Here is a 21,291-nt window from a genome sequence, read left to right as displayed (position 1 = left end):
CTGTGTTTGCAATTTCAACTTCTGGACCTGAACTAAGACTGAGCTAAGACGAGCCTTGTGTTACCCGATGTTCAAAATTCAAACACATTTTTTGTAATGTTCCACTTAATGGCTGAATTGTTAGACAAATGTCTGACAACGCGGAAGACTGAGGCGATTTTAGCCTTCGCTGCTGTCTGCACCACGTTTTACACACATCTGCTGCGGGCTTGGATTTCACGGACATTATGCCGACTCACACAAAGAAAACTGCTTTATGGCACATAACTGAGGGAGCGTAAGAGACCCGGAGCTTTTAAAGTTTATTGTACAAGCAGACGGTGGAACAAGTGAAAGGTTGATGGCAAAATCACATCCAACATTACAGCTAACAGCCCCTTTAAAGTCCGGCTGAGCTTAATTTCTTCCCAAAGGCCCCTGAAACGTGAATCAGAGAATTATTTTCCTTTTATTTTCTTATGTTACCTTTGGGGCAAAAGAAAGTAGCAAAATCAATAATGTAATATCAAGGGTGAGTTTGTTAAACACCCCCCTGCAACCCACTTCCACACACACACACACACACACACCTTCCACCCCTTCCACTCCTCTTATTGTGCAAACCTGGAACATGTCAGAAATAAAGAAATCGTATGTATGTTTTTAAAAATGCATTTTGTTTGTCTGTGTGTGCGTTTGTGTGTACGTGCACCAGAAACATCAAACAGCTGTGCAGGTTGCTGTGAGTCAGAAATACCTCATCCATCCTGACTGTGCGTATCAATCCCGGACGGTGATAAAACTGGAGGCAGTCATCAGGCATTGTTTATCTCCTTGATCTTTTTTTCTCATCTCATTTTTTCCGCCTCAAGCTGTATAACCCTTGATCCTCAACATCCCCCGGGCGTCCCGCATCTGTAAACCTTGGCGACATTGACAGGAACCATTGAGTTCACTGTCTAGCTTGTCTGCGAGCAACTCCAGCCCTGGAGATAATCTATCTGGGCCATTAGGCCTGTTGTCACACCTGACTGCATGTAATTCCCAGCATTAGAGACCGGCCAGAGGAGATAATGTGCGATACTCCGTCTCCCACACCCACTTTTTTAACCCTCTTGAATCAGCAGATAAGGCTAAACTATTTACCGCTCTGAATTCCCAGTCATTATTTCATCAGTTGCTGATTTTGATTATTCAGTGATTGGTTTTGGAGGATGTTGACCGCAATCAAGTGGTGAAGCCTCCCGAAGTCGCGTTGTTACCAGACGTGTTCTCAGAATGACGGGTGGTTAATCGGTAGTTTGTCCTTGCAAGGCAATCCATCTACTTTTATATCTCCGCTTGTCCTGCTCTCCGGGTTGCAGCGATGTTGGAGTCCAGCCCAGTTATTTTACAGCGGAGGCTGGATTGCACCCTGGACAACTTGCCAGTTTATTGCACAGACACATATGGTGCTTTCCATTTCACAGCATTAGCTCCACTGGCCTCGACTTGGCTCCACTCTGGTTCACTTGTTTTCCTCAACACTTGAGTCCTCGCCATTGTGGGTAGAGTGGTGAAAGCCAAGCGGCCCCAAAGTCCTAGTTATGGTGCCATCAACTCAACAAATCGCTCTCATTTTTCGCTCTTTCAGCTGCTCTTGACACGTAATTAGTGTCTGCTGGTAGCCGTCAGCTCAGACACCGGAGGGACCTTCTCGGTGCGGGTCGCTCCCAGACACGTCTGCATATTGGTTTCACCGCCGCCGCCATCTTGAGCGTCCGGTCCCTTTAGAAACCGCAAGATATGTGGAAGTGTGGGTGGTGGGTGGTGGTGGTACCGGAAGTGAGCAGTGATTGGAGATTGAGAGCAGCGTGCGCTCCATTGCCCTCCTGCCCCTGGTGAACTGACGACTAATCTGCAGCCAGGCGCCAACACTTAGGGACATTTTTTCCCCCACATGAAAGCAAATCAGATAAAATTGATGTTTTCAGTGTTGTTGTTTGTTGTTGTTTGTTTGTTTTTTTTTAAATCCCAACGATCCAAACGATAGAATGCAGGTTTGTGTCAAGATCTAAATGTTTTTTGAGGTGTTCTTCAATGGTTACATCATTTTTTTAAATTTTTTTTTTTTTAACTAGCCTTAAATACACACCCACAACACAAGTTTACATGAACTATATTTATATGCACTCATGCGCCGGGTAATTACAATGCATGATTTGGCTGGGATCGTCTTAATTAGACAAACAAGCGAGTGATGAGATAATGAAACTGGCAAACGAACATTACTTATCTCAGAATATCACGGAACGTTTTCAGCATTTTTCATATGACGCACGATGCACACCAGCGCTAATCAAATCTCAAACCGCTAAAGAAATGAAGTGGCTATCAAATGAAGCTCAGCTGCTGGGTAAGATAACACCAGGCCTGTGAGACTAACAGAGGTCCTCTGCTTGCGACCATGTTCACCGACTGTGAGGCCGATATTCACCGAATGGACTCTTTTGACCCAATGCCACATTCATGGTCATAAGAACTTTGTACGAGGTATTCAATCGTTTAATAGTATAACTGTCTTGCAATTGCAAATGCTAAAATTTATGATCCAAAAATAATAGAGTTGGCACTGGTGAGAAGAGAATGTTAACATTTCCTTGATAATGTAAAATGATTTAAATGCAAATGACAGTTAAACTCGTGTTTGATAAATGATTACAAACAAACTTCCATTTCTATCATATTCGACACAAGGGAGTCACAAACACAATACAATATATATATATCAGCAAGTGCAAATGTCTCCTGTATTTATGGCCTTGTTTTGGCTTCCAAACAGTTTTGTGGCTTTTCTAGGCATCAAGTGTTTTTGCTTCCTCTCACTTGCGGCGGTAGAGCGAGAGAGTGGGGAAAGAGTGGGACGCTGCCAGAAGTGAGGGAGAACCGGGTGACAAAGTTTTGACGATGCTCCAGTGAGTTTCAAATCTGACGTGTGGAAGCATTTTGGTTCCCCCATGTCAAGATATGAGAAAGGAGAAAAAGTGACAGGCAGACAAAAAACACTGTGCCGACACAGGCAGACAATAACAGTAAGAGCGCAGACACCCATAGCACTTTAACGCACACAATGCAGCATTCAAAGTTCTATTAATATTCAACACATTTTCCAAGTCCTCATGTTTGAAGTGTTATCACACTGTCCCTATGCAGCAAACTAATTAAAAAGTCAGACAAAAAAAGTATATAAACAAATGCTTCACTTCTCACCAAATGCGGCGACTCTTCCTCCCCCTCCGTCAGCTGTCGCACCAAACATAAACATCCTCGACAAGTGTAGAAGACTCTGAAAGGAACGTCTGCAGTCTCTTTTCAACGCACTGATGAAATTTCAATTGACTCAGTGTCATATGTGAAAAGCCTTTGTCTGAGCCCCTCTGGAGCTCCCTCTTTGCATTTGGCACCCAACTGTGTTCACTTGTTCCAATTCAATGTTTCAGTTCAATACAAAGGCAGGGGTGGGCAAATGTGCTCCAAGCAGCAATTTTGAGGTATAATTACAGTTCCATAATTTGACAAAGTTGACAGAGTTATATATGAAAATCTTCAAATATATATATATATATATATTTCTGATAAGTTGTGTATTCACAGCACTTCAATCTAATACCCTAATTAAGTGATAGACACAAAGTAAAATGACTACAACTATAGTTGGGGGATTTCTCAAAAGCTACTTTGCTCTTATCTGCCGAGCCATTAAGAAGCCGTTGGAACCATTTTAAACATCTTGTAAGACATCAAATTATCCAGCAGATACAGTTGTACAATCACAGCAGGCACAGCTGGCCACTGATAAGTGCACAGACTTGTGCTGCTAGTTTTTTTCTCAGGCTTCAGCTGTTAACTCGACAGAAGTCGACAGTTAACTCGCAGAATGCTGTTGAACATTTTGACTCCCTGGCAGATTACAGTGTGTTGATCTCCACTTTATTAGCCCCCCCCCCAATAGTCATTAAGAGAGGGGTAACACACAAGACCCTGTGCAGGCAATATTGCAGCAATCTGTTTTTAAGTCCTCACGTAAAGTAGATGGCTGATGACGAGGCAAGCACGATCCACTCATAAAAACTGTCTGCCGCAAAATTCTACTAGCACAGTGTGCAGCAAAGGGCAACAGCACCACTCCTGGATTTCATTTGTGTGTTTGAATAAACAGATGGATAAATAAATAAATCATTGTCAAGGAGAAAGAAGTCACAGTATGGTTAACTGTGTCCTACCGGATGACCTCCTAGGGCGTCATTTAATGACGCTTTATGAAAAATGAAATGTGGGAAAAGCCATCGGGTAGAAAGTAATGTACCGAAGGAGGTGAGAGAGTTTTGTGCCCAGTTGCTAAAAAGTCCTTCCAGCCACCTCTTTCACTGCACATTCACAAATTGGAAGCATGGGTTTAGGATACTTTAGATTGTGCTGATGGTGATTCCAATTGTTCCGCCCTCTGTGGTTAGATTTGAGCGGGTGAGGGGAGCAGGTCTTGGAGGTGGGCAAACGCCTTTCAAAATTGGACTCATTGGAGTGAAAGCGATGCGTTATCTCGGGGGGGGGGGGGGGGAAACGCTTGGCTGACTGAGACGCTGCTCCGTTCCGGCAACAGCCTCATCAACTGGCCGAGCTCTCTAACGGCAGAATGAAGCAAAAATAAAAAAAAAACAACAACAACAAAAAAAAACTTTTTGCATGATTATACAAAGATGCAGCAGATCATCGGAGGCATACAGCCAGACAGTAAATGTCTGTGTTGTGTGCAAATTTGTACTTGAGCTGTAATAAAATACGTGCGCGTGCACACACACACACACACACACACGCACACACTCACACTATTGATTATTTTTCAGAGCATTCAATAGGATCCTTGTCTTCTATCTTTTGTCAGTTTTCTATACTTTACATTCTATACTTAAAAAATGCGGTTGAGACTAAATTGTTCATTTTTATTTTAAGGTTTAACCATTTATTGACTTAAAAAAATACTGTTACAGCTGCATGTATCTGTGCATCGGAAGGTGCGGATGAATAAAAACACACACATTCACATCGAGCTGTAACACTCTGATGATCAGGGGATGCAAGACACACAAAATCAAAGACAATTTATGTTTAAAAAGTTGCACATGTGACAAATGTAAACTAATGTAAGTACAGAAACATTTCCCTCACTGACTTCATACTAACTTGCCTACACCTACCAACACTATTATTGGCACATACGCTTCAGTGATGGAGATGGTTCTGCATGTCTTTGTGTCATGACAAAGGGTTCTGTGCATCCAAAGCGAGAGACAGTAGAAACGCTGAACAGCCTCAGTGGATGTGAGTGGGTGTGACAGAACTGCTGTAGAACCTTGCTGCTGTTTTCCTCAGTAGAGACATTTAGAGAAAAGCCAACTATAATTGTCAAATCCCTCATGACGTTATGAGGAAATGCCAACTTGTTGGGAATCCAGTCAAAGGGAAAGATGGCTGTTGATGAGTATCAAAATCGAACTTGCTGCCATTAACTGAACTGTAGCATTATATTGTTTCATTACTTTCTAAATTCTAATAGAATTCAGTATAGAGTTACATTTGGCCTGCAAAGTCAGACACAGACTAAGAGAGGTTATAAATACTGATTGAAAAGAGGGTGAGCGAGAGCGCCGAAGCCAAAAGTCTCCGCAGGTCAGAAAAAAATGCAACACAACATCACTGCAACCGGTTTGTGAAGGTTTTCCCTTTAGTGTGGCAGCTGCTTCAGGGAGGCCCCCCCCCCCCCGGTGTCAGTGTGGTACAACAGGGACAAAGAGATGAAATCTTCACTTCTATAATAGATGAAGTGTGAATGAGATCAAGAAAAGAGAGGGAATTATTATATTAATTGTGATTGCTAATACGCCGCAAACGGCCTCAGAAAAACAGATTTTGAAATTTGGAAATTGCGAGGCGTTTCGTCAGAAAGCCTGACACCACTGGCACCTCGCTCTCATTTCAACTTCTTAGAACAGAGGTAATTTCCACTGTGCTGTAATGGCAGAGAATTGTTATGGTAATGCCTTTCACTGTGCTCTCCGGACGACCTGCAGCACTCTGCCTTCCCGTTGTTCAAATTCATACAATCTACTTATTACACTTCAGCTGCAAGTGTGACTGAATTTCTTGAAGCCATTAGCGGCTGTTGAAAATGGCTCGGGCCGGCCTTGGCGTCTTCTAATGACAGGGACAGGGCGCCAAGGGAGAATCAATGCCTCGCCGCCGTTCAAGAATGAAAGTGTAACAGCGGGACTGCCCCCGCCGCTCGCACAGCCACCGACTTTTTAGACCACTTAATTGATCAGGGCTTTATTTATCTTGTCAGAAGACTTGCGCCTAATTTGTTTCCCGTTCAATCACAAAGCACCTTTAGCGAAGAAGCACGTTGACAATCATCAGTGTTATGGCCGTTTCCCTGCCGTTCTGAGCCAAGCGCAGATGGAACGTCAGTACTAATTTGCGAGTCGCCTCCACGTTTAAATAGTCATTTACGTACACATTGTGCACTTTCAATTATTCTTTCAGCCTTTTTTTTTTTTTTTCATGCAGTAAAGAGAGTGCAGGGAGTGCAGGAGTGCACCGCTTCCCTCCTGCTGAACAAAGGAGAAGAGCATCTCGCGGATCCTCTTCGCTCCACAACTATGCAAAGATGTCCTTGTAATTGGGTGATATTTTTACTGTAATACCCTCTGCATGCTTTTCCATTACACATCTGTCATAAAGCACCCTCCTCAGTGCCGTCAACTTAAATTGAATGTCAACACTTAGCGTGCAGAATGGGGAGCGTGGAAATGGGCTTAACACTGGGAGCCATAAACATAAAGTTAAATGTCGCCACCAAAGGACTGGCCAATCACGGCACGGCGCAGCTCTGCAAATCAGTGAATAATAATCACAGATTTTCTTTCCCAGCCATCTCAACAGCTTTGTATAAATAAGTTAGAGGCGTCCTCGTGCGCGCTCTCATTTTCTTATCGCCGCCACTTTCCGTCGCTGCGTTCTTCCAGCCCATTTTCCCAGCCTTTTGATCCTCTCCTTTTTTTCCTTGGATCTAGACTGCGCAATTCCCCACCTCCTGCACATGTTGTACAGTCATCCTATTAGTGAAAATAATGCATTGTTCAGCGATGGAGTCCAGGCAAATATAAATCCGGCCAACATATGAATAAATAATAAGGCAAACAGCGTAATCAAATCAGTGTGAAGTATGGGCTGGCTGTGGGGATAAGCTGCTCAGCTGATCCCTGACTGATGTCTGCAGCTTTCAGTGAAGATTCCTCTCGCAGGGCGGCTTAATGAGCTCCTCGGAAGGACCACGGTTCAAATTCTAAGTCGGGAGGCTACGAGGGGGGGACAGAACCTCGCCAACATGGCAATCGTGCTCGTGAAATATTACACTGGACTTCCAGAGAGAGCTCGGCCGCGCCATTAACTGTAATAAATAGTGCTGCGAATGTGATCATAGCTGGATTTACACTCTAGCCTTGGAATTTTGATCTTGTTTGATCCCTTGCATGACTTTTTGATTAATTGAAAGCTTCAGTTAGTGTATTAAAGTGTACACACGTCCCAGAAATATGGAGTTGAGGAAGTAAATACTGATGGTTAATAAAGCTGACCCGACTGGAGCGCATCTCTACAGAATTATGGCCACACATGTTCCAAGGCCCACCTCAGATATCACCGCTACCATAAGCCTCAACAAACAAAAACTTGGCAATAATGTTTAGGAAGGAAAAAAAGAAATACATTCCACGATCACACATTGCAAAGGCTTGTGTTGGAAAAAAAAAAAAAAAAAAAAAAAAATCAACATGGTTGTCAGGTGGTTTTCTGCCCATTTGGCATTTTGATGACTCTCCATGAACCCGGCTGTGTCAAATTTCAAAGGTTGCCTCAGCCGGTAGCAAAGGCACTGGCTCAAAAACTGTTATTTCACAGTAAAGAGGTTCCGGGAGTGTGTCCATGTGCACTCCATGTGCACCACTCGCACAGCTCACCAAACTGACACTAAACTACAAAGTCTAAATTACCCATGGACAGGGATGACATTTTTCTTCACGTGCGCTACCCTGGAAAGAAAATGGCAACTTTCCCAAAACGCTCGCTGAGCACATGGCTTGAAAGCAAAAAAAAAAAAAAAAAAAGCAAAAAAAAAAAAAAAAACTAAACAAAACAAAACAAAAAGAAGGCTACAAACCCACACTAACCCAGCGCAGGTCAAGCAGGTAGAAGAACGTAGGTGTGAGAGTTTGCCGGTGGATTCGAGCTTGTGTGGTTCATCTAATCACCAGTGTGCTCACCGCTGAGCAGCCTTAGCCAACACACAGGCTCTTTTTTGTACATTTGCAATGTATTGTCTTTTTTTTTTTTTTATTATTATTATTATTATTATTCCGTAGTCAAAATGACTGTCATCCAGCAAAGACTGTGCTTTCTGATGTGTGAAATTACAACTGTGCAAAGTGTCTGGAGCCTCTGAAAATGTCATAAACGCACCACACTTGTTGTCAAACAGCGCCCCTGTTCAGTGCTGCTCCTGACTAGATAACCATCCCGTAGCCATAATGATGTTGCCTTTGGGAACAGGAAGCACTATAAGGAGTCGTCCTATGAATAAAGGGTGCCGCGTTCTGCAGTTAGCATCACCTAACTGCTCGTGACTAGTCCTTCGCCATAAATGAAAGAGTACTCAGACGATAATGTGATAAAATTGGCTGAAGTTTGTTTCTTCGCACTGCGTGACGCTTGATTGTGGCGCAGTGCGCCGCACATTAAGGCCTCGGTTTGCTCCGCCGCTGTTCGCTCCACACATTTTTGGAGTGCCATCATCAGTGCTGGAGTCATAATAACTCATGTCGTCCTCTCCAGCTCTCCAGCTTCATTTAAAATGCCACTCTACTTAACATTTATCACTTTGCCTGGATGCCTTTTCTCTCTCTTTCATTTTCCCTGAATATGGGGAAACATACATGTTGAAAAAACACTGCTGGACCCCCCCCCCCCGCCTCTTCCCCTTCCCAACGACGTGCTTCAGTCGAAAAATGTCCTATTCTTTCCTCAAATCAGATGACTGCCCGCTGCCAGCACTCCTGTCTCTCTATTCCTTTCTCTCTTTATTCAGTGCAACTTATTATTCGTCGTCACTCATACCCATCACACATTATAGTTAGGATTCAGCATACCAACTGTGATAGTGCAGATGGGAAGAAAAGAAACCTACGCTTCCTGTCTCCGAATGCCACCCCCGCACCCCCCCTAAAAAGTGGAAGCGGTCAGGAGGAGGAGGAGCGATGAGATAAGGTCTCAGCCTATTTGGTGGCTTCCCTCCACATCCATTTCTGGGGCGAACACATAGAAATTCCAATTCATTTTCAGCGAGACCCCCCCCCCCCCCCCCCCCCGAGCTTCTGCGGCGCCAACTGATGTCGATCCCAGATCAACTTTTTTGGATGCCGAGGTCCACGTCACGCTGCAACCGAGGTCTGAATGATCTGGTGCCAGTGCAAAGACCGCAACACTCCGAGGAGCACGCTGTTCATTTTATTAGAGGGTGTGAGACCCACCTGCCACACTGCTGCTGCTGCTGCTGCTGCCGCTGCCGCTTTGTCAGGTTCGGCGGCACCGTGTCCGCTTGTCTTCTACCAAGAGCAAAAGGTATTAGGAAAATTATTATTGGAGAGTAATTGAAAAACTGAAGAAGTTTGATTTGTCATTTTATTTTTCCCAAGTCCCAAATAGAGCAGACACCTTTGCTAAAATTAAAATGAACATTTTCTTTTTCAATCTAATAGTTACTGAATTAGTAATTTAGTCATTTCAAACCAACCTTAAGAGGGCACACTTTAAACTAGACCACTTCTTTGACAGCATTTCTCTCTTTATAACTTGGCGTCTTTTTTTTCCCAGACGTCCGTCATCCATCATTTCTTATGCTTGGCTGATTTTTCACTTATGCACATATTATTTATGAACTTCAGGTGGGTGGGTCAGCATGGCTGTTTTAAGAGTGATGAACATATCAGCAACATATGGGTCATGGAAGTCTTCTTGGGTTACCTGGGCTTAAATGTCTGAAATAAATAGTACAAAATTATTATTATTATTGTTATTATTATTATTATTATTATTTTTATTATTATTATTATTATTATTATTATTAATACACACTTGTTCAATGTGATTTACCATTCTCTTGTTTTCCTTCATTTTATTTAGGGCAGGCAAATTTCTCAAAGTTGGATCTTCCTTGTGGTTTCATGCACTCCAGTCCTGGTTTCTGTGCTCAGCCTTTAATGCTATAATAACTTCAAAGTTTGAATGTGTGTGCCTGCTGTGGTTGATGTCTGCTAATGTGAACACCGCACGCCAGTGAAAGCAGGGAGGCTGACAGACTGACTGGCATGCTGCCATTCAACACGGCTAAGCCGACCACAACATCAATAAAGTGCCTCCAAAAACGAAACTGAAAAACAAACAAACAAAAAAAACAAAAAACTGTGCACAATTAATGCACCGGCAGCCAACAGAGGTGAAAAACTGTGGTGGAGAGCGAGTTGACTGTTAAGAAGGTGTCATAAAAGTGTTTTAAAGCGAGTAAGTTTGTGAACAATCTGGCCCGTGCTGATAAGAAGCCCATGCTGGATGTACACAGAGCTGCTCAGATAACCCACTCCCCCTTTCTCTCTGCTCCGTGTTGTTGTTGGTCATCTGGAAGTCAGTTAAAGACAGTGATTTATGCCTGGGGCTTCACACAGCACAGCCTCATTACACACAGCCATTTTGAGAATCACTAGATAATTACATTATACATCATAGATCTCACGGGGCCCAACAGTTTTAGTCTGTTCTGCTGGCCTGTCATTTAGGCCACAGGGCCCCAGGAAACAAAAGGAGTGCTGTGATTTTCAGAAATATCAATACTGAACTGTTTTTTTTTTTGTTTTTGTTTTTTGTAATGGTTATTGTGATTGAATTGTGATAACTCGAGATTATGTTCATTGTGATTAATGAGAATTTGCTGGGTGATTAAAGAGCAGCAAAAAATATGATTGTTGTAATATTGTGAATAAAACACACACACACACACACACACACACACACACACACACACACACACACACACACACACAGTATATATATTTAAAAAGCACCCAACAGGTGTGTTTGGTCACAGATGAGCTGCACATACGGGAGTTTGTAAATCAGAAACACTGCTATTAAAGATATTCAAAGTACTCAACTCTAAATAAGCTTTTCTAACAAATTTCTTCCTTTTTTTTTAATCTTCCACAAAGGGAACTTTAACTCGCGCAAGAACTGAACTGAACCCTGAATATCTGGACCTGCGTCCACGAGCTGAGCTGAACCCTGAATATTGGACCCCTTGCACCCCTTTAGTGAGTACATGTGCTCTCATTTCTCACCAATTGATCACCAGAGTCGTTTAACACAAGTCATTACTTTCAATTAAGTCTTATTAGGTGAAGATGCATCTTTCGACCATGCAGAGGCACATCAAGCTCCGCCTCCAATCGTCTGTTTTGAGCACCACTCTCCTGATCATTACCTCATCTGTGCTTATGGCCATACCTTCCTCATCCCTTCCTTCACGTGGGAGCTGCAAGCCTTTGTGTGCCGTCTTCACATTGCCTCCCTCACCATTGTGTGGTGCTTAAATATATGCTGCCTCTTAGCTACACAGACATATTGTACTAACAACATCATTAAATCCAGGGTCTAATGCGGTGCTAATATCCATGCCATTTTTACTTGAGTAATAAGTATTTGTCTCATTACCTCCATGCTTAGAAAACACAGTGCTTGATAGTCATCTGGGGGCTGGTTCGTGTTGCTGTGCTTGCACACTGGTGAATCTTAATGATGTCAGTTTTTCTTAGTCGCTATTATCAACTGCGCAGTATGTCAACACGGGTGGAGGAGCGGCAGCGGCGGCGGCGGCTTTCCAAAACTATATTCTCTCTGAAAACTACAGAGCCGAGTTTTGTGCTGCTCCATAACGCAGAGGGATCATTTGCAGTCTTTACATACCTCACATATTGTTGCGCGGACAGCATTATTTAGGAGAGCAATATATTGTTCCGGGGCCTTCCGAGTGTTTGCTTGTGTACCGCAGCTATTTTTATACGCTTGCCTAAATGACCTCTGCGTTCCCTGCATGGAAGATCCTGGCGGAAAACTCCAACCACAACATGCCATCGGAGTTAAAGGTCCTCTCATGGGCATAAGTGAAACTATGCGCAGATTTATTGATTTGAATAAGTTGTTCTCAGTAGCACACATCAGTGTCAGCCAGGGGTGTGCCCCTTAAGTGTGAGAATAATTTACGCCTACTGCAGCTGCATTGTTGCTTTGTGTGAACGTGGCATGCAGATCATATTTAAAACCAGAACCAAAAATAAATACTCGGTTGGTCGATTTAAAGTGTTACATTAGACCCAAGTCTAACGTAAAACCCACGTAAAACGTGGGAAACCCAGAGTAACAGTAATGAGAAAAAAAAAAGAGAAGAATAAGCAGCAGTGAGCTGAATGTAAGCGGTGGATTTTTATCAACAATAGATACGGAAAATAAACAAACTGAAAAAAAACATTTCAACAACTGAGGGCGGTCCAGTCTCTGAACTGAAAATGATCCACTTAGAAGGAGGGACGAAACCAAACACTGGCTCTTAAAGCCAGGTTACTGCTGATAGATAGAACACATCAACTTCACTACACAAGGGAGGCCAAACGCTGGACTTAGAAATGACACAAAAGCCACCGCACACTAATCAAAACCATGCCCAATAAAAGGGTGAAACCACACCTCCGTCTTTCAGCTCCTGCTCCACTGACACCGAGCGCCTCAGCGTCACCTGCTTTTATACACCTGGACTGATTGCTGATTGACAGCAGCCCTGAGGCCTCAATCAGGAACACCTGTCACACTCACACACACACACACACACACACACACACACACACACACACACACGCGTGTCATAGGAACCCTCTAGTGAGATATTGGTTGTTGTTGCATCAGGGATGTTGACTTTGTTGTTTCACTTGTTGCATGGCAGTGTTGAACAAGCAGCCTTTATTTTGCAATTATTGTGATATCCTATAATCTATTTTTCCCCTCCCTAAGTGGCCCTCATTAAATATTTATTAATTGCTGCACACTCTCTGGAAACCACCTTCCAACTCCAGGGAAGAGCACCATGGAAACCCCAAACACCCTCGGGCTGCTTTCAAATCCAGCAGTGTTTTTACGGAGCGCTTTGCTAGACGACTGCAAAGCCATGATACACAACTGCTAACACTAACGCCTCCTGACACCTCTTATCTTCACACATTCTGTTTGTCCATTAGAAGAACAGAATAAACCTTTATTAGTCCTGCGTGGGAAAATTGCAAGTTAGAGAAGCAGGAGTTTATAGATACAAATCTGGGAAAATCAAAAATTTTAAAACAATATAAACAATGGACATTTATACATAGATGCTCCATAAATACATAGATACATAAATACAACGTGTGACATGTTGGAGAGTAACAGATGGACTCCACTGTACAGGCATTACAGAGGTAAAGTGTGTGTTGTGTGCGTGCGTGCGCTCGTGCGTGTGTGTGTCTGTGTGTGTGTGTGTGTGTGTGAGAGAGTGTGTGTGTTTTTTTGGCTGGAGTCTTTCTTCAGAATAATAGGCTGCCATGTTGGGGCGCTCCAACCTGAGTTTGAAACATCCGTGGCTGCGAGCGCAAGATGTTTTTGACCTCTGCTTGCCTCAGACTCCTGCCCTTCCTCACCATCACATACATCCTCTCCCCAGGCCCTTTTTAAGCTCAAAACCTGCTTCACATTGGGAGAGAGAAGAAAGCAAGAGCAGCACAACCAAACCAGGGCCTTAAAAGGAACTTCAACCCCACTGTTTTTTTTTTCCTTTGCTCTTTCTTTTGCCCTCCCCTTTCTAGTTGCCTACTAGAAACATCAAAATGCTTTTTCGTGATGAAATGTTATTCAATATAATGGAAACCTCAGCCGTGAGTTGATGGCACTCCTCGCAGTGCATCCCTGTTGGTTGTTTGTGGGTTGACTGAAGTTGACTAAAGTTGGAAGGAAGTTTCAGATGGCAGTTGTGCATTTTGTCCAAGTGATTACTGTGCTGGAATGTGGAATGTGGGCTGAATGTGTCCACACTTCTGCATGGGAGTTGCTTCATTGTGGGAAGAGTTGCAAAGGCAACAGAGCCTTTTGCAACCAGCTGCATTGTCCTCTTTCACACAGCCAGAGCTTTGCAGGCAGCTGGGATCTCTGGAGTTTGTCCAGGTGCACAATACAGCTTCTGGTACAATGCGTTGCAGGTATTACCTGTAGAGAAAGGCAGGAAAATGGTTGGAGATGTTTGGTGAACTTTGTGGAACACCACCGCTGAAGACACGCAGAGACCAAGTGAAACAGAAAGTGGGGTTTCTCGACTTCAGTACGCCCCAGCCCTCCTTCAGTGGTATTCACGATGGAGAGCGTGAATTAGTTCTGCTTGAACTTGTATATAGCTTTATATATAAATCAGATCCTTTATAGGGTGAGTTTATTTATTTAATTTCTTTTCTTTTTACAAAAGAGCCTCTGTAGCTGTATAGATTATTCAGAGGGGGAGCAGCCCATTAATGACACAGCAGCTGTAAGTGCAGCCTCCCTAACCGGCTCAAGAGGCTTGTGAGGTTTCATTATAACAAATACTTCTCTCCGCTTTGCTCTGAGACATCCTCCTTATTAACCTGAGACGTATTCCCTGAACTTATAAATGGTTCTGTGGTATGATATATGGGATGGTCTGGTTTTTGTATCCCCCTAAAGCTTAAGCGGTCAATACTTGGGCTTTACCCTGATTTAATGAACAAAATTTCAGATCTCTACCAAGTTGCGTTCAATGGGAGAAGTCCCCTGCTTCATTAAGGCACAGCGCTGTTTGCTTTTCCGGTCTCACTAGAATAGGGATGCTCAAAGACAAACACATGTATGTGGACACTGCGCACACACACACACACGCGCACACACACACACACACACACACACACACACACACACACACGCACACACGCACACACACGCACACTGTCACCTCAAGGGAAGGCCTTTTCTTCCAGCCCAGGAGGGAATGATGACTCTCATTATCGCCTCAGAGCAAGATTGGTCACAGTGCCCCTATCAGCAGTCCTATTAAGTTGCCCGACAGCTTTATTGTATTGGTGTTCCATAATTTCCTTTCCACTGCCATTCCAAGTGCATCAGGGAGTTCCTCTATGAACAGGGAAGGGCTGGAGAAATGGCAGGAATTAGTGTGAAAGTGGCACAACTGGCCGAAATTGGCCTCGCACACGCTAGTTTAAGGCTCCACCTGGCTGCGGTAAATATACACATACACATCGTTAGGCTTGGCATCCTGTTAATGGTTTGAAACCTCCATAATTTCACAGAGAGGAGAGGGGGCTGTTAGTACATCAATAGGCTGCAGCTCATAACATCCCTCCTTGTGGCTGCTTTGCAGCAGAATAAATATGTTAAGAAACTGGGAAAGTCACCTCCTCCGGTGGATATGTCCAATTGATTTATTGGGAATTTTTCCACTCCTGGGTCTCCAGAGTCACGGGGATCGATATATATTCAGTAGTGTATACCTGTTACTGCCGTCTGGAACACTGGATATCGGTGTTGAGAGAATCCAGCGCGGCTCAAAGCCCTTGATAAGAACAGATTTGTTCGCTATAAAGCAATCTGTGACATGAAGTACATGTTTGTTGGGCTTCTTGTTTGCTACAAAAGCCAAGACAAACACAGGGCTGTAATAGCAGTGTTTTTGTTAAGCACATTATATATTCCCATTTTTGACATTTAACAGTGCTTTAAAAAAAAAAAAAGAGGCGAGTCGTGGTAAAATTAAGCACTCATGAGAGGTGAGAGTCATCTAGGTAGGTGTAGTGTGTTTGAGGTTGCAAGGTTAATCACTTTTCATTGTGTACCTTTTAATTCAGTTTGAATTTTAATCTCAATCTTTTTTCTTTGCTGAGAAAATATTTTTAAATAAAAATGGACCTTGTGCTTACACTTCAACCTCATACTGCAAACTACCATGAGTGTTGTAAAGGCATTAGGCCCACTAAAGCCATGTTTTCACAACCATGCCTTGCCTGTAAGTCGCCAACTAAGAAAACAATGGATTTTTTATGCATTCTCTCCTCCTCTCCTTTTCTGGAATGCACAGTTGGAGTTGATTTTTGTGGGGCCGCACTTAAAACTTGCACAAGAAGTGAAGGTAAAGCACGCAAAAGGACTGAAAAGGCAGTGTGTATGATTAGCTTACTGAGTGCCATGGAGCTTTTGGGAATGCTGCAGATGATGTTTGCATTTCGAATGCATCCTTTCAATAATGGAAGTCACACAACAAAATCGTCTGAGTCTGGACTGTAGCGGCGAGGGCACGGAAATGTTTGCGTCACTTCTCATTGGGCTACGCAACGTAGGTACGCAGCGTACACAACATCCTCACGCTGGCCGGCAATTTTTGTTCCCACATGCATTTGAGTAAATGCTACCTGGCAGAAAGCCTCCGAATTTACCATGTTCTCTTATAAAAAAAAATGCTGGCATTTTACATCTGTGACCGTTTTCACACGGAGATAAAATTTGAAATTCTGCAAATGACCTGTTTTTTTTTTTGGCTAAGTGAACCCATGGTTTCAGTCGGATATTGATGGTTCGTCCCTTGCTGGTGGAATGAGAGCTGCTTGGAGTTTGGGAAAAGATATGAGAGTGGAAGAAGCTAAAGTGCAAGCATGACAACGATACCTCATTATGCTACCCAAGTAACAAGAACACGACAGAGTGGCTAATTTTTTATTTTTTTTTTCTCCTCTGAGTCAAACTTTTAAAGGTCATTCGCAGCTTTTTATTTATTTATTTATTTATCAGAAATTACAAGTGTAACTGGGCCCCAAACTTTTAAAGGTCTGCAAAACATAATGCAGTGAAGGCTTATGAGGCGGTGTTTTATCCAAAAATTGCATATTCATCACATAATTCCTGTTGTGCATGTCTATGCTGAAGTATAAATACTGCCTATGCCTTTTAGGACTAGTTCTCATGTTAAGATATTGATCTTTACACAACTGCTCTGAATTGAGATGGTTTCGTAGTATGTCATGGAACGGCTTGACACGACCAAATGCAAAGTCTGCAGGGATCTGTTCTTTGCACAATGAGCAAAAAGACTTCAGGGATAAAACTAGACGTGTTGTACCTAAAACTAAACCCTTTAATGAGGGCAGAAAAGAAGGCCCCTAATTAAAATGTTTTATAACAAAATGAAATGAATTATTCTGGACTGTTTTGTGAAAAGAGTAACCATGCATTTTATAGAATTTTGGAATGTTTTGAGGGTGCGGTACTGTGTTCAGCATATTAATAATTTGACATTGACGTTGATTTCCATACATGTTTTTCCAAGAAAAGGACAGATTAGCATGACCTGTAGTCACATCTAATGACTCAAAAATAAAAGAAAATAAACCTGTTCTAATCCTACTTGGAGCTACTCTCTGCATAAATTATCTGTAAAAAAAAAAATCTGACTTTTAGCAATAATGGATTTCAGTGAAGAATGTCTTGCTTGTGTTTATAAAAATCTGCTTAAAGTTCCGTATGTCCTCTGTGGATGATGAAATCACCTCCAGATTAATTTTTGCATTTTTGTGTTTCTGCAACACAGCCTTTGGTTCAGATTTAGATGCCACCGCTTGTTTTACAGCCTGCACTGACAGGAAAACCTAAAGGTGAAATTCTGTGAGGTGCAGTTGTCATCGTGACTGTTTGGCTAAGACTTTGTCTCAATCAGGTGTTGCAGAGAAATGCTCCACAGTCTCCAGAGAGAGAAAATAGGAAACCACCACACACAGACAAATGGTGAAATATGTTTATGCTTTATAGGAAAAGCCACCATTCTATAAGAATTAGAAATTATTTTGCTGCTACGTTGTTTTTCATTAGTCAGCCTTTTTGCATTTTGAGCAATGATGGAGCAGCTCCAAACAGCTCACGTTGGATGTGTTCATGTTGCGGTGAAGGAGGCGATGACTTCATAAAAGCATTAAAAGTGAAAGAGCCTTATTGTGTTGCGTAGATCTACTGTTTATCTACTGTAAGATTCTTATGACATTGTAATTGATTGATTTATTATTATTACAGACTCAAGGTCCAGTTCACGAGATTAAAAAAAAAAAGAGAAAACAAACTGCACATGTACATGTAATGTAATGTAAATGTGCAGTCTAATTTTGTGCATAAGGCAAAAACTTTTTTGGCTCATGTGCTGGCTGAGCAACTCCACGCCATCTTGGAGTCTGGGTATTTGGTTGGCTCGAGCTCCTCGCATGCTGAGGAAAAATTAACTGGCGCTAGCAAACAAGCCTTGTTAGAACATGCAGATAATAATTCTGAACTGATTAGCACACTAATTTAAGACTTAGTTCCAAAATGTGAAGTGAGGGCAGGAATTACAGCAGTGACCTGGATAAGACCGCCAGGGCTGCGGAATGCACACGACTCCTCTCTTTACACTGCTCCACTTTCTGTGAAGGTCAGTCAGGCAGTTGGCTTGATGGCCCTGATGCTTTGTCCCCCACCTCACCACTCGGGAAGCCGGTTAAGCAACACCCACTGCCCTGCTGTCTGTGGGGACTTGTGATGAGACCAAATTTATCTTCTCACAAGCCCCTGAGCCCAGATGTTAAAAGAGAACACCTGGCAATCTGACGGCGGGCCGTCGTCCCCTCACCTCTCAGAGTGAAAACAGCACTCGTCCAACCTGTCCGTCCATCCGTGCGTCTACCCTTCTTTTTAACTATTCTCCTCAACCTGATCCTCCCATCCCCGTTTTATTAACAATGGAGCTGGTGGCTTGTGATAACTGGTCACTCCTCCAGGCGTTGAAAGGATAGGACGCTCTATTATCCTAGAGAGATGGATGGCTTGAAATATTGCCTGCAAGTGGTGGAGCCTGCCAAGCCCTGCTGTCTGAAAACCCCTCTGTCTCTGACAAGGAGGTACATTAGCGAGAGGACCGGGGTTCCTCCAAAGGGAAACGCTTCCCTGTGGCCGACATGGAGGCCGGCACCATGCAGTGCAAATGTGTTCAACAAATCTACAGATTGCACATTTACGTTTATGTTTTGTGTAAATCAAAATAACATATTCTAAACCTTAAACAGGCACAAACTGAAATGTAAATCATATTTTTGCAATCATTTAGATATTTTTCTTTTCAAAATGTTTCAGTTTTTTGCCGGACTAAAAGTTCCTTTATCTTGCCAGACGGCGAGGAAACATTCATCACAACACTGCGTGAACAAATGAGCTGTTGTGAATGACCTCAGTGCTTCCTCATCATATAAAGAGCTAAAGAGCATGGATTCTGCCAGCATCAACAGTGTGCGCCCTCCCCAGCGCACCTACTTCACTGGTGCCTTTGTGTGCGTTATGGGGCGAGAGAGAAATTTAACACATTAAAATTATGAACACGGTGCAAGTAGACAGCCACTCAGCAGGGCCATATATTAATTAGTAGACTAATTACCACTGACCTTTACCTTACAACAGCTCCAGACTGGCAGCGCCCTGTGCGCCTCTGCCACTTTATTTAAAAATATACTGCATGTTTGCACCTGGATGTGTCAGTACTTGGTGCATCTTAAAATACGGGCCGGGAACAGCTGTTGCATGACAGTACATCTGTGTTAATGCTCCGGCAGCACGGCTTTTAGCATTTAGAGATTTAGAAAAATGCCGTCTTGTTTGCCCCGTGGCTGCGCTGCTCCCTCTGGGTCATTTAGTTCCATTTTGAAGACACAAAACAAATAAAGTAGAGACATTCACCATGTATTATATTTCACAGCCGGTGCAGCGCATGCTCTGTGTCTGTAGAAGATTCCAAACTTCTACATTTTGATCATTATTTCCTATATTTACATCACCATTGCTCATTTAGTATTGAGAAGGGGAACTCCTTGTTTCCAATGTTGCTTGCCAGAAGGCTTTCAACGTTTGTTTTCAGAACCCCCTTTGCCTGGACGGCCATGTTGGAAAACAAATAAACAAACAAAAGGAAAATAGCAGCATATAACAGTGATGAATGAAAAAACAATAACTGCATTTGGTTTCCAGGTGAGTTGCTTCTAATCAAACAATTTTCAAGACAATTTCTACTTTTAAGACGGTTCAAATGGGTTTCTGAATGGATCAACAGGATACTATGATCTTCGGGCTGAGCCAGTGTTGACAGAGTTGTGCTCTGACACTGAGCAGCAGTCAGCATTTTCCACCAAATGATGATGACATGATACAAATGTGAACTTGAGTAAAACGAGTCATTCTTGAGAATCCAATAATAATAATAATAATAATAATAATAATAATAATAATAATAATAATAATGATAAGAGGCTATTGTCAATGTGAGTGAGGCTAATGAGAAAACTACAGTGTCTTTGACTAATTACTCTCTCAATACTTTAGATCATTACTTCAAATTATTGAATTGTCTTTCTCAGGCCTAAATTCAAATAGACAAGTATAAAATGCCTTCCAATGCGCCGCTATTGATTGAAACGGGTTCACAGTCATCACACTATGGAGACTCAACCTCCCCTTGTTGCGCAAACTCACAACCTGTCCATTTGCTATCTATCAACCCAAAGCATTCAGCTCGACTCTTTGCCTGAAGGAGGCTGCTTCACACGCCGCACTCATTGTCCGTGGCTTTTTAATTGAATTAGGAGACACTCAGTGTGGCATCGCTGTTTTTGTTATCTTGTAGGTGTACAGGATTATTAAATAGGGAAGGGCGCTAAGTCATTTGTTATTCCTGGCATTCTAATAAACATGTTGGCTTTGGGTAAGCCCTGTAGGTAGGCTGTGCAGTTCAGATTGATGCTCCTGCCATATCTGGAGCGCTACACCTAATTATCTTAAGAGGATGCTTAAGAGAAGATGAATCTGGGAGGGAGAATGGAAGATAAAGCACTCTTAAGAGTCAGGGGATGCGTTTACAAATCATGTACGTGCACGAGTTTGCTTGTCAAAATGTCACACTATCACTGCCTAACCTTTGCTATGAGCTATCTATAATTGGATATGTAAAATGATTGCCTAAAGGGAATAAAAACAGTAAGAACAAAAGAATTTAACCCTTAAACCCGCCCCCAT

The 21,291-nt window shown here is 42.8% G+C and overlaps 1 protein-coding gene across 4 annotated transcripts in view; it reads left to right on the top strand.

The window, feature by feature from the left end:
- Positions 1-21,291, top strand: part of pcdh9 (protocadherin 9) — a 162,060-nt gene that overhangs the window by 37,176 nt on the left and 103,593 nt on the right. For 2 of the 4 annotated variants that reach the window (XM_076047270.1, XM_076047253.1), the window contains exon 3: positions 11,331-11,432. The exons of the other annotated variants lie outside the window; for them this stretch is intronic. In XM_076047270.1, coding sequence (XP_075903385.1) covers positions 11,331-11,432 — 102 coding nt within the window. The remainder of the gene's footprint in view (positions 1-11,330; positions 11,433-21,291) is intronic. 4 annotated transcript variants of the gene reach the window in all.

This window comes from Nelusetta ayraudi, unplaced genomic scaffold (genome assembly GCF_046127955.1).
Source record: "Nelusetta ayraudi isolate G7.1 ecotype Tasmania unplaced genomic scaffold, CSIRO-AGI_Nayr_v1 ptg000005l, whole genome shotgun sequence".
NCBI lineage: Eukaryota > Metazoa > Chordata > Actinopteri > Tetraodontiformes > Monacanthidae > Nelusetta > Nelusetta ayraudi.
The sequence above is the reverse complement of the archived record's forward strand: the minus strand, read 5'-3'. Positions and strand labels throughout refer to the sequence as shown.